Raw genomic sequence first — 12,497 nt, 5'->3', positions numbered from 1 at the left:
GGAAAAGAAAACTCTTTCTTACAGTAGAATGCCAACCAAAAAATGTAATAGGATTTCCAGTGTTAATATTTAAATTAAAGGTAAATTCACAAATCCCTTTCTTTTGAATACAGGCAATACTGAAAGGTAGGTGTTACTGATCAAGTTTTTATTGCTAGGTTATAAAGAAGAAAGCTAGTACCCTGTAAAGTCTCTACTGCCCAAGTTGTCAATATTCAGGTAGAGATATAGTATAAGAGGCAAAATAAGATAATTTAAAACCAATTATCTTAATCACTACAGATAGAACATTTTGGAAAGAAAAAATTGGGTTTAGGATTTGCTAATGGTCATTTGTAGAAGCTGAAGTTCTAGAATCATGCATCTGACCTTAGTCACTGGTTGTGCCGGCTGTTTTCTCCATGACAAACAAGCTCATTTTGACTTTAAATGGAAAAAATGTATTGGCATGTTCTTTAACTAAGCCTCCTTTTAAAAAGAAAAGAAAAATGTGGAGAATTAAAGTTATTGATAGTGTAAAGCAGTAAAACAAAAACAAAACCCCACAGGCTTTATGCCTTTTGGGGGTATGTTAATGGGTTCTTTTTAGGGACACTATTTTCAGAAACTATCCAGCTCCCTTGGAAAAACTGGAGCAAAAATTATACTGAACATTTTTTTTTTTTTTTTTTGCTTTGAGTGCTGGAATCCCTGCTTTAAAGGGTCTCCATTATTCTTTTAGAGCCTGTTAGTCATAGCATAGAAGCAGTCATAAGTGGCCTCTTCAGTGACATTAGTACCATTTGGCTGAGTAGTAGGTTAGCGAATAACTACCCAAGTTGATTCTAAAAGGTGTTCATTTAATAATTTACCAGTATGTAGTATACTTGCCCAGCCTAATCATTATACCACTCTGCTGCTTTTAAACTCTTCTGTATAAAACATTTCGTGGTGAAGAAGATCTACCTTCAGAAATTCTTTGTCCTTGGGTATAAGATGTAACGTCTTTTTTTTTTTTTTTAAACATCTTTATTCATTTATTTTATGTGGTGCTAAGGATTGAACCCAGTGCCTCACCCATGCTAGGCAAGTGCTCCACCACTGAGCTACAACCCCAGACCCCTTCTAAGTCTTTTAAGGAAACTTTTTAGTTAGTTGCAGTGGCTTTGGAGAAATTGTAAGTGGTGATTTTTCAGTTCAATACCTCCTGAAATGGGTATTTCCTATGATGAAAGTAAATCTAAAGCAAAATACTCGTGGCTCTTTCTGCAGAGGGAAGTAAGGAAGATGTTACATCCTCCCCTCAATACAAACAAGCAGAGAAATTCAGATTGTAGAGTTTTTCATAATGCTATCAAAACCTTTCTTTCTTAGTTTCAGATAGGCTGGTGTTTAACTCGATTTCTTTGAAAAATAATTTGAACTCCTCAGGGAGTTTATGACACTTTGCGAAATTCTGAGTTTCTAAATGCCTGCCTTTTGACTTAATGATAGATCAGTTCAGAAAGGCGTGGCATGCGTCTTGTTTTAGCATGCCTGAAATAAAACTCAGGGAAAAAAAAAAAAGAATGCCTAGATTTCAGTGGACTAAATTTGTATCTTGGCTTTTAGTTCCACTGACTCCCTTGTTTTTGGCTCTCTTAGTAACAAAGTGACCTCTAGCCCCAGTCTTCATTCTCACTTATGCCCACAGTAACTCCCTGGAGTGAGGTCCTCAGCTTTTTTAAATCTGAGAATTACCTGTTAAAGCCAAAAACGCTGTTTGACCACATGATACTGTAGTACTTGTACTTCGACGTATTTAAGAACTGTACAATGATGAGAATAAAACAGATTTGTCTCTTATCATTTTGGTAGAATCTACAAACATTTTAAGAAGAGAAGTATACATATGGGCAAAATGCCTTTTTTTTTTTTTTTTCCCAGTTCTAGAAATCAAACGTATGGCCTATGCTAGGCAAGCCCTCCACCATTGAGCTATATCCCCAGTCTGTGCAAAATATTCTTTATTTAGCCTACAATGTTTGGTACCCATGTAGGGTTAATAACCCTTTTTGATAATTCTAGAGCCCTACTACTCATAGAATTAGAACCATCAGTCTACTGGGGTCAAAGTGAAGCTTACAGACTATTCATTTGTCATCCGAGTCAAATACCCATTTTCCCATTTCCAACCTGCCCTCTCTTTCCCTAAGATATCGGGGAAACATAGACTGTTCCTGGATCTTCCAAATTAAAACAGAGGTCCAAGGATTATTCAAGCAAGTAATATCCCTCAAGTTATATGAATATTCATGTTTTCTGAGTCAGTAAGATTGTGGAGACCTAACCAAATATTCTAGTAACCCAAGGATAATACATGAAGATCAAGACATTCTCTGAAGACTGTAGTCAAGTGGGTTGTGTTGGTGCACACTTGTAATTCCAGAGGCTCAGGAAGCTGAGGCAGGAGGGTCACAAGTTCAAAGCCAGCTTCAGCAATTTAGTGAGACTGTATCAAGATAAAAAATAAAAAAGATTAGGGACGTGGCTCAGTGGTTAAGCACTTTTGGGTTCAATCCTTGGTACCAAAAAACTATAGTCAAAATTAAAAGACAAATCTGTGCCTACCTCCTGCTTGGTTAACCTTTCCCTGTTTTCTGGTTGTATAGATTAAAGGGTAAGATGATAGAATAGATTTGAGAGAGGTATCTATATCACAGCAAGAATCAGAATGAATTATTTCTACCTTCCTCTTAGCCCTCTTAGATATCTTTGGGTCAAAGCTATATGTCTATCAGGAGAAGATCAAGAATAAATCTTCAAATGCAAGTCTGTGCTATTGAATGGATGACTTTATCCCTAGATGAAGGGCATGTTTCTATTCCTTCTCTCTGACTTCAACAAAAGGCCCTCATCTCGTTCTTTTTCTGTTGCACCCTCCCAGGTAGGGAGGATAATGCAGAAACCGACCACTACCTAAGCACGTCCAAACTTTTGGATGACTCCTACTTTATAATTTAGAAAACATATTAAGAATATAAATAGAGTCACACTGGTATGCAAATTGGGATTCCTGGCAACATCTCAAAAAATGTTAAGTACAGATAAGTAGTGGAGTGTTAAAGCAGGTGACATTTTCATAGCTGGTAGTTTTGGATTCTTACTTAACTAAAATTAAGTAGTGTCCAGTGGAATTTTACCATCAACTGTTGCATGCAAACAGTGAATTTTAACTTTTTTTTTAAACATAGGGAAGAAAAGTTCCTCTGCATGGAAAATGACATTTTTAAATATCAAACCCATTGCTCGGGCATACTGTCTGATAACATTAGGGACTGAAATGCTAAATTATGTCTTCAGTTTCTATTACATGAAGCTTTTTTTACATCTCTACCAAATTTCAGACGTGGCCTTCTATCAAGCCCAGGTGAGGTTTAATCTTCATTCTCCTTTCACATAGGACAGAACTTCTTCTTCCTCAGGATTGGGTTATTATTATTGTTTCCAAACAGCTGATTCTTCATGCAGCTGAAAAGTTAAGAAAACTTCTCAAAGTCCAAGGTTCTGTGAGGACAAAGAGATTTTTTAAAAGATCACCACTTAAAATATAAAACCAAGGGTACTCATTGGTCAACTTGAAAATTAACTTATGTGGAATAATTGGTATTATTACAATGTCTTGTCAAGGAGAGGCTTATGGTACTGACAAATTGTATTGAAACTCATTACCAGATAGGTGGTCAGGATGGTTTAAAAACCTTTATGTTTTAAAATGCTACTTATTTATTAAAGACAACATTTTTTACTGTACCCATTTTTAGTTGGTAAACATTGTTATTTTAACCTTTCCTGGTGAGAGTTATGTAATACTGTGCCTATGACAGAATGACACTATGTCCTTCTTTGCAGTAGTGTGAATGGCCCTGTGAGCCATGGTTGGGAGACAGTCTAGCTTAATGATTATGGGCACAGACTCTGGGGTCGAATTCCTTGGTTCAGACCCTGACTATGTTGTTTATTAGCTAAGCAAGTTGCTTAATTTCTTTAACCCTTAGTTTCCTCATTTGTAAACTGGGGATAATAATAGTACCTGTCTTATAATATTGTTTTTATAAAATAATACATGTAATGATTTGATAAAATAATGCATATAAACAGTTTTATAATACCTGAACATACCTGAACACAAAGTGAATGCACATTGACTTTGTGTAGTACTAGATGTTATTGACATTTCAACTGGTTCTGAACACAGATTTTTTTTTTTACTATCAGTTTCAAATACTTCATATAAGAAAAAATAAATTCAGAGGGGACATCATCTTATACTGAATACAGTAGTATGCAGTAGTTTTAACACCACTACTACATTGAAATAATCCTGTATGTTTCTTCTCCTAGATAATTTTAATATTCTGGAATGTTCTTAATGACCTGACTGGGTATTTTCACAGCAACTTTAAGACCGAACGCTATTTATGCAGTCATCTTTCTGTCTTGTATGGAACTCTTTTATATGTACTGGCCTTCCTGCTTCCTTGGTTCCCTTGGAAAGTGTATGAAGAAGGTGACTGGCTTAGTGCACTTCACCTGGTGGTCTCCTTATGTGCTTTTGACAGCACACTTACCTGTCTGCAGCAAGCCCAGTGCACATTCTTTGCAGAGACCGTCACTAGGCAAGAAAGTCGTCTTCAGCTGATTAAAGTGAACCACGTGGCCTCGCTAGTAGGATCTACCAGTATCCTCTTCTGTGGCCTCATCTCTAATAACCTGGAAATTCTGCCCAACTTTCAGTCTGTTGCTATTGTCATGGCCTTTCTCGCAGCTGTCAGCCTTTACAGTGGCATGTACTACATGAGATATTTTGAACCTAAAAGAAGCACCGAGGAAAACTTTTTCTTGGAAAGTGAACAGGATTTCACCTGGACCTCTGTTGCCTTATTTTTGAGACAAATCTTGTCCCAGAAGAACTTCTACCTTTTTCTGATAATGAGTTTCTTACAAGTCTTCCATTTAACTTTCTTAAATAACTTCATGATGATCTTTGCAGAGACTCTCATTCCCGGGAATGTTCTTTCTTCTTCCACAAGGAGTATCATGTATGGGGCAGGCTTCATTTGCCCACAGGTATGTGATAATTTGTTAAGTAACTCTTAGCCAGATGTAGTAGTACACACATTTGAATCTCAGCTACTTGGGACACTGAGGCAGGAAGATCCCAAATTCAAGGTCAACCTGGGTAACTTAGTGAGACCCTTTCTCAAAATTTAAACAAGGACTGGGGGTGTAGCCCAGTGGTAGGGCAGTTTCCTAGCGAGGTCTTGAAATCAATCCCCAGTACTGCAAACAAAACAAAACAAAACAAAAAAACAAACAAAAACGGTGTAATTCTTAACTGGATGAGGAAATTAGAAACTTGATTATATCAGTAGTGTTAATAAATGGTACATTTTTATTAAGAAACCCAAAGATTAGAGCCCCAGACATTATACAAGATTCAGTAGAAACATAATGGAAAAACAAGATGAAAAGGAAAAGGGGAAGAACCTAGTGAGAGCCTAGCAATATGGTATTTTAAACATTCAACTTCTGAATTTTGTTCCCCTGAGCTTTTCCATTTAAGCCTCAGCAGAACAATGGAAGAAAATAATGAGTGTGCAGTTTTGCTTTATGGAGGTTTTGGAGATTTCTGTGACAGTTATATGGAAGAAGAGTCACTTGATCAAGAATCCATGGAGCCAGGTTTCAAAACACTTGGTAAAAGGTCTGAGTCCTGGAATTCCAGAGTGTTATTAAAATTCCATGGTCATGACTATTATTGTAGAGGGCATGTTCTCCTTCAAAAAAAAAAAAAAAAAAAAAAAAAGAATACTGGCATGCTGTTTACCATACCATTTGGACAACTAATATTTCACTACCCTTAAATAAATATGTCCACAAAAAATATGACTTAATCTAACCTGTGATTTCATTTTCTCCTATTTTCACAAACAATAAGTAAAAACAATTATTTATACTCTTCAGGGAATAAGGAATAAGACATTCTAGATAAACTAGTTTTTACCATTTGCCAGCTGTCAAAAGTATTTGAACCATTTGGGATAGAAATAGTCTGATAATGCTATAAGTGTAACCATAATTTCTTAAGTGAACTATATAGGATAGAATTTGCCTTTCTGCTATTAGCTCAAGTTCTTATTATAATAATGATAACTCATGGACTACACTAAACTCATTGTACACATTACTTCATGTAATCCTTATTATAAGCTCTGAAGAGATCCTTTTCATCCTTTTTTTTTTTTTTTTACAAAAAAAACCCTGTTAATCTTTTTTTAAAAATTTTCATTAGTTGTTGATGAACCTTTATTTATTTATTTGTATGTAGTGCTGAGAATCAAACTCAGTGCCTCGTACATCCTTGACAAGTGCTCTACCATTGAGCCACGATCCCAGCCCCCTGTTCATCCTTATAGACGAGGAAGGAGAGGCACAGAAGCATCTGTGTGTCTCAAGAGGCGCGCCCTTCAGGATGCTGACTGGGCGTGGTGGTGTATCTACAGTCCCAGCTACTTGGGAGTCTGGGGCAGGAGGATCATTTGAGCCTATGGGCTCAAGACTAGACTGGACAACATAGTGAGACCCCATTTCCAAAAAAAAAAAAAAGAAAGAAAGAAAGAAAAGAAAAGAAGTTCTGTCTCTAAAATGCACTGTGCACACATCATTCATTTAGCAGAGTTTATCAGGGTAGTTCCGGGTGCTAATGCGTGCAAGATAGTGACGCCCTCCCTTCAGAGCACTTTGAGGTTTGCTGAGCTTTTTACTCCTGGTAGCTTCACATTACTATAATGGAATACTTGAGATTAACTTGTAAAAGGCTTATTTAGCTCACAGTTCTAGAAGTTCCACTTCCAGTTCGGTTGGGCCCGTTGCTTTGGGACTCTGGTGGGGGTGATGGATGGCAATGGTGCGGAGGGCTTGATGGAGCAAATTGGCCACTTCCCGTCCAGAAAGCAAAAAGGGAAAGGGAAAGGGGCTGGGGTCTCACAATCCTTTTCAAGGGCTTACCCAAGACCAAGGGGCCTCCCATTAGGCCCCACCTCCTAAGGGTCCCTCCACCTCCCTGCAGTGCTGCACTGGGCACCAAGCCTTTAACCCCGGGGACCTTTGTGGGGCATTTAAGATCCAAACTATAGCAGCTCCTAATTTCAGTGACCCAGATCAGGAAGCTGTTTGGATTCCTATCTCTGCTTATTATTTGCCACAATATTTTAGGCTGTATATACCTTCTCACTTTAAATCATGTGCTTATTTGTAGTTTCTGCTCTTTATCACCTTAAAAAAATGTTCATGAAGCTCCCACATATAAAAGGAGCTGACTTTTAAAGACAGCTTTATTGAGCTATGATTCATGTTACATATAATTCATTCATTTAAAGCACAATTCAGTATATTTTAGCATATTCAAAGTTGTGCAAGTAGCGCTATGGTCAAGTGAGTATCTCTCTGAAAAGAGTCAGTCAGTCCCATTTCACTCCTGACGGCCCTAAAAACTACTAAACTATCTTTGTCTTTATGGATTTGCTTTTCTGGATTTTCATATAAACAAAATCATATAATATGTGGTCTTTTGTGACTGGCTTTTTCCCATAGCCTGTTTTTAAGGTTCCTTCATGCTGTAGTATGTAAATGCTTCATTCAGTCGGTTTTCAGATGTAAATAACACAATACCACAGACTAGGTATATTTTAAATAAAAGAGGATCATGATTCTGGAGGTCCAAGGTTGAGGATCTGCCTCTGTTAATGGCTTTCTTGCTGGCAGAGTCCTGAGCAGGAACAGGCCATATTATATGGCAGGAGAGAAGAAGCCCAAGTGTGTGTCTCTTCTTATAAATTCACCAGTTACCAGTCACGGAGGCTCCACCCAGTTAATATTATCAAATTCTGATCACCTCCTAAAGTCCCCACCTCTCAACACTGTGGCTGGATTAAGTTTCTACCCTCTTAACACCTCTCAGTGGGGATGAAATTCCAACATGAGTTTTTGAGGGAACAAACCATATTCAAACCATGGCACATTCCTTTTTGTATGATTGAATAATATTCTGTTATATGAACATACAAGATTTTGTTTATCTATTCATTAGTTGATGGACATTTGAGTTGTTTCCACTTTTTGGTTATTGGGTTATGTTGCCATAAATATTAGTGTCAAATATTTGCATGGTCATATATTTTCATTTCTTTGGGGTATTTAAGAATGTCTAGGTCTTATGGTAACTTTATGTTTCACATTTTATGATGCTGACAGAGTGTTTTCCAAAGTGGCTACACCATTTTACATTCCCACCAGCAGGCTATAATGGTTCCAGTTTCTCCAGATCATTACAACATTTGCTATTTGTCTTTTTTATTGTAGCCATCCAGTGTGTATAAATGATATCTCATTGTAGTTTTGTATTTCCCTGGTGGTTAATGATGTTGAACATTTTTCATGGATTATTGTACACATTCTTTGGAAGAATATCTATTTAGCTCATTTGCCCAGTTATTTACCTTCTCATTATTGAGTTGTAATGATTCTCCATATATTTTCTTTTCTTTTTTTTGTGGGGGGGTTACCAGGAATTGAACTCAGAGGCACTCAATCACCTAGCCACACCCCCAGCCCTATTTTATATTTATTTAGAGATGGGGTCTCACTGAGTTGCTTAGCACCTCACTGTTGCTGAAGCTGCCTTGAACTCAAGATCCTTCTGCCTCAGCCTCCTGAGTCACTGGGATTACAGGCATGTGACACCATGCCCAGCTTCATATATTTTCATAGTGTCTATTATCAGACCTTTTGTTAATAAAAATGTTCTCCTATTCTGTAGGTTGTCTTTTCACTTTCTTGATGGAATTGGAAAGTGTGAGTCCTCTTACTTCATTTTTCTTTTTTCAAGATGGTTTTGGCAATTCTAGGTACCTTGAAAATCTATATGAATTTTAGAATCAGTTTGTCAATTTCTACAAAGAACTTCTGTGGGGTGCTGACAGGATTGCACTGGATGTAAAAATTATTTTGGCGGTATTATTGTCTTAATGATGTTGAGTCTTGGGCTGGGAATGTAGCTCAGTAGCAGAGCACTTGCCTCACATGTGCAAAACCCCAGGTTCAATCCCCAGTACCCAAACAAACAGCAATAACAAAACCGACCAAACAACAAAAAGCCTTAATGATGTTAAATCTTCTGATCCATGAACATGTAATGTTTTTCCATCTATTTTAGATTTTAAAAAATTTCTTTAACAGTGCTGTATAACTTCTTTTGTTAAATTTACTTTTAAGTATTTAGATAGATATTTAGTGAAGGACCGAGGACTTTTATGAGTAAAGAACATAAGCTTTACTAAGTATGTAGGGTTATGATTTTATTTTGTTGGTTCCCATTGATGTTTTTTACTTCTTTTAGCTTTTAATGATGTTTTGGGGAGAGATCATCAGATGGTTGAATTCTGGTGGAGTGAAGGGCTACTATGCTTCTGAGTGAATCATAATCTCTTTCCCCACCTTTTTATAGTAAAAATGGCATTTGTTGTAAAATCCCACTACCAAATCACTTAAAATCAGAACTGTTACTCATGTCCTGACCTATGTGTTCCGAGGTTTTAAAAACCAAGTTATACCTATCATTTTTTAAAAATACCCTTACTTTATTTTTATGTGGTGCCAAGGATTGAACCCAGTGTCTCACACATGCTAGGCAAGCACTCTACCATTGAATCACAACCCCAGTTCTATACATATACCTTTTAAAACAAAATGAGTTCCTCTATGAATTTTCTGTATCCTGCATTTTAATTTATTTTCGGTACTAGAGATTGAACCCAGGGGCGCTCTACTACTGAAATATATCCCCAGTCTTTTTTTATTTTTAATTTTGAGACAGGGTCTCACTAAGTTGCTTAGAACCTCTTGGCTAAGTAGTTGGGGCTGGCCTTGAACTTGTAATCCTCCTGTGCCAGCCTCCCGAGTTGCTAGAATTATAGGTATGTACCAGTATGCCTAGGTGTATCCTGCTTTTTAATCTTAATAGGTTATGAAAAATTTCATGTCACATATAAATCTACTTTATCTTTTATATTTTATTTATTTGTATAAAGATATGATTCCTATCTTTTTATATATTGGATACAAGAATAAAAACTAACAATTATTGCATGCCTTATATGTTGAATATAGAGCTAGATAGAGGTGGGAGGGAAATGCTTCTTAGGTGAAATAACTTCTCATGAGTTAAACCTAGGACATCTGACAATAAATTATTAACTTCTTTTATTTTGCATATTTGTTGAGATCAAGAAGCAGCAGCTTGGGCTGGGGAGATAGCTCAGCCGGTAGAATGCTTAAGGCTCTGAGTTCAATCCCCAGTACTGCAAAAAAAAAAAAAAAAAAAAAGAAGCAACAGCTTCATTTTGATATGTGGAAATGTGTTATTCTATAACTATACACAAGAGTATAATTTTTTTTTTTTTAGTTGTAGGTGAACACAGTGCCTTTATTTTATTTTTATGGGGTGCTGAGGGTTGAACCTAGGGCCTCACACATGTTAGCCACAACCCCAACCCCAAGCTCTTGCTTCTTGAAAGTAGAGAATTAAACTGGAAAAAAATCAGTGGGAGGGAAAACCCTTATGTTTATTAAAGGACATTTGTATTCTACTTATATTCTTCAAAATTCTCTTATACATACATTTGGGTAGTGAAACTTTTCAGGGCTAAACAATGTGCTTTTTCTGTTGAGAACAAAGAGCATCTTCTGATCTTTGTTAATGTACATATGTATATTTAGCTCAAACTTTTCAGTCTAGAACAATGAACTTTTTCATTGGTAGCAAGAAATGCAGGGAAAAAAGCAAATCTATGTCTCAGCTGTCAACATAAGTCTATTGGAATTATGAAAATATGTGAGATTAGGCAGGGCACACAAGCAGAAAGAATGTAGATAGAATCATGAACTATCTTTTACTAAATCTCTGATTTTAGGGTAATATCACAGTAAGAAGAATAGTGAGATTTTTATTTATTCAACAATTGTTTGTTTTGGCTGCTATGCATGTGCACTACGTGAGTTCTGGGCTTTAACCCTAATACATTTGGGTTTATTTTGAATTTGAGTTGAATCTTTCACTTCACTGTAATGCTGTTACTGCTGATCAATTTTTACATGATCAGTTTTAGTAAAATCTACCTTAGTATGAAAATAAATTAGGAAACCATTTCTTGGTTAGTTTGTTTGTTTTATAGAAAATAATAGCAACTTTTTGTTAATTATAGAATATTAATATCCATAGTCAATTTTTTAAATATGTATGGATCAAAGCATCCCAAACCAAGAGAGTATTAGTGGTGTATTTCAATTGATACTGTAATTCAGAAGCAAATTTATTTCATAATGAGAATATTTTGTCATCAGCAAGAGTAAGTAGGTATAATGGGGGAGTTCTCTTCTTAACATAAAGTCAAATCTGTTTCCGTTTCAGTGCCTTGTCCTTATGTGTCAGTCCTGGCTGAAGAAATTTGGTTATTATAAGATTATCTTAACTTCTTTCTACCTAGAAGGAGCTGTTTCCATTGTCATGTTACTTCTGGGACAGTATTACTATTACTGTTTGGCCTTTTATCTCATTATTATCAAGTAAGTAAATGCTAGTTCCAATCTCACACCAGATCTTGCCATTCACCCTTGCAAGCAGTGAACATCTTTGATGGGAACCCAGTTTAATCTTCATTTCTAGGCTGGACCATTAAATTCTTCTGCCAAATTGTTTGAATGCTTGGATTTTTGTGTGTTTGTTTGTTTTTGGTACCAGGGATTGAACCCAGGGGCGCTTAACCACTGAACTACATTCCCAACCTGTTTTATTTTGAGACAGGGTCCTGTTAAATTGCTTAAAGCCTCCCTAAGTTGCTGAGGCTGGTTCTGAATTTTCGATCCTCCTACCTCAGCCTCCCAAGCTACTGGGATAACAGGTGTGCACCACTATGCCTAGCTTAACAGTTTATTTTTTTGAAGAGATTTCACACACTAAATTTTGTAGTAAAGTTGAGTTTCTTTTTGGTAACCTATTAAAATGCAGCATTGTATAAGTGCTGCTGACAGGTATAAAGAAGCTGAGATTTTATTCCTCCTTCAACTCTTTTTCCTGTTTCTTCTTTTTTCTAATTTTTGATTAACAAATAATAATTGTACATATTAATGGGTTTATTTTGAGATTTCAATACATGTATAAAGAGGGCACACTGATCAAATCCAGTCTTCCTCTACTCACACTTTTCTTTATGGTGAATAACATTCCATTGTGTGTAATATATATATATATATATTACATTTTCTGAATTTTTTCATCCATTGATGGGTACTGAGGCTGATTTCATATCTTAGCTTTGTGAAAAATGTTGTAATAAATTAAGGTGTGAGGAATTTCTTTGGCATGCTGATTTTATTTCCTTTGGATGTATACCCAGGAGTGAGATAACTGGATTATTGCT

The 12,497-nt window shown here is 36.3% G+C and overlaps 1 protein-coding gene across 4 annotated transcripts in view; it reads left to right on the top strand.

Moving 5' to 3' along the window:
• LOC124970579 (transmembrane protein 180-like) overlaps nucleotides 1-12,497 on the top strand; it is a 40,029-nt gene that overhangs the window by 2,780 nt on the left and 24,752 nt on the right. For 3 of the 4 annotated variants that reach the window (XM_047534039.1, XM_047534038.1, XM_047534037.1), the window contains exons 1-3: nucleotides 3,136-3,388; nucleotides 4,363-5,088; nucleotides 11,489-11,643. In XM_047534039.1, the coding sequence (XP_047389995.1) occupies nucleotides 3,239-3,388; nucleotides 4,363-5,088; nucleotides 11,489-11,643 (1,031 nt within the window). In that variant the 5' untranslated portion in view covers nucleotides 3,136-3,238. Of the gene's footprint in view, nucleotides 1-3,135; nucleotides 3,389-4,362; nucleotides 5,089-11,488; nucleotides 11,644-12,497 lie in introns of those variants that run through there. The other variant, XM_047534036.1, reaches the window with a different exon arrangement.

The sequence above is a fragment of the Sciurus carolinensis genome, chromosome 18 (genome assembly GCF_902686445.1).
Source record: "Sciurus carolinensis chromosome 18, mSciCar1.2, whole genome shotgun sequence".
NCBI lineage: Eukaryota > Metazoa > Chordata > Mammalia > Rodentia > Sciuridae > Sciurus > Sciurus carolinensis.
Note: the sequence above shows the minus strand (reverse complement) of the source record. Positions and strands in the feature narration are given on the sequence as shown.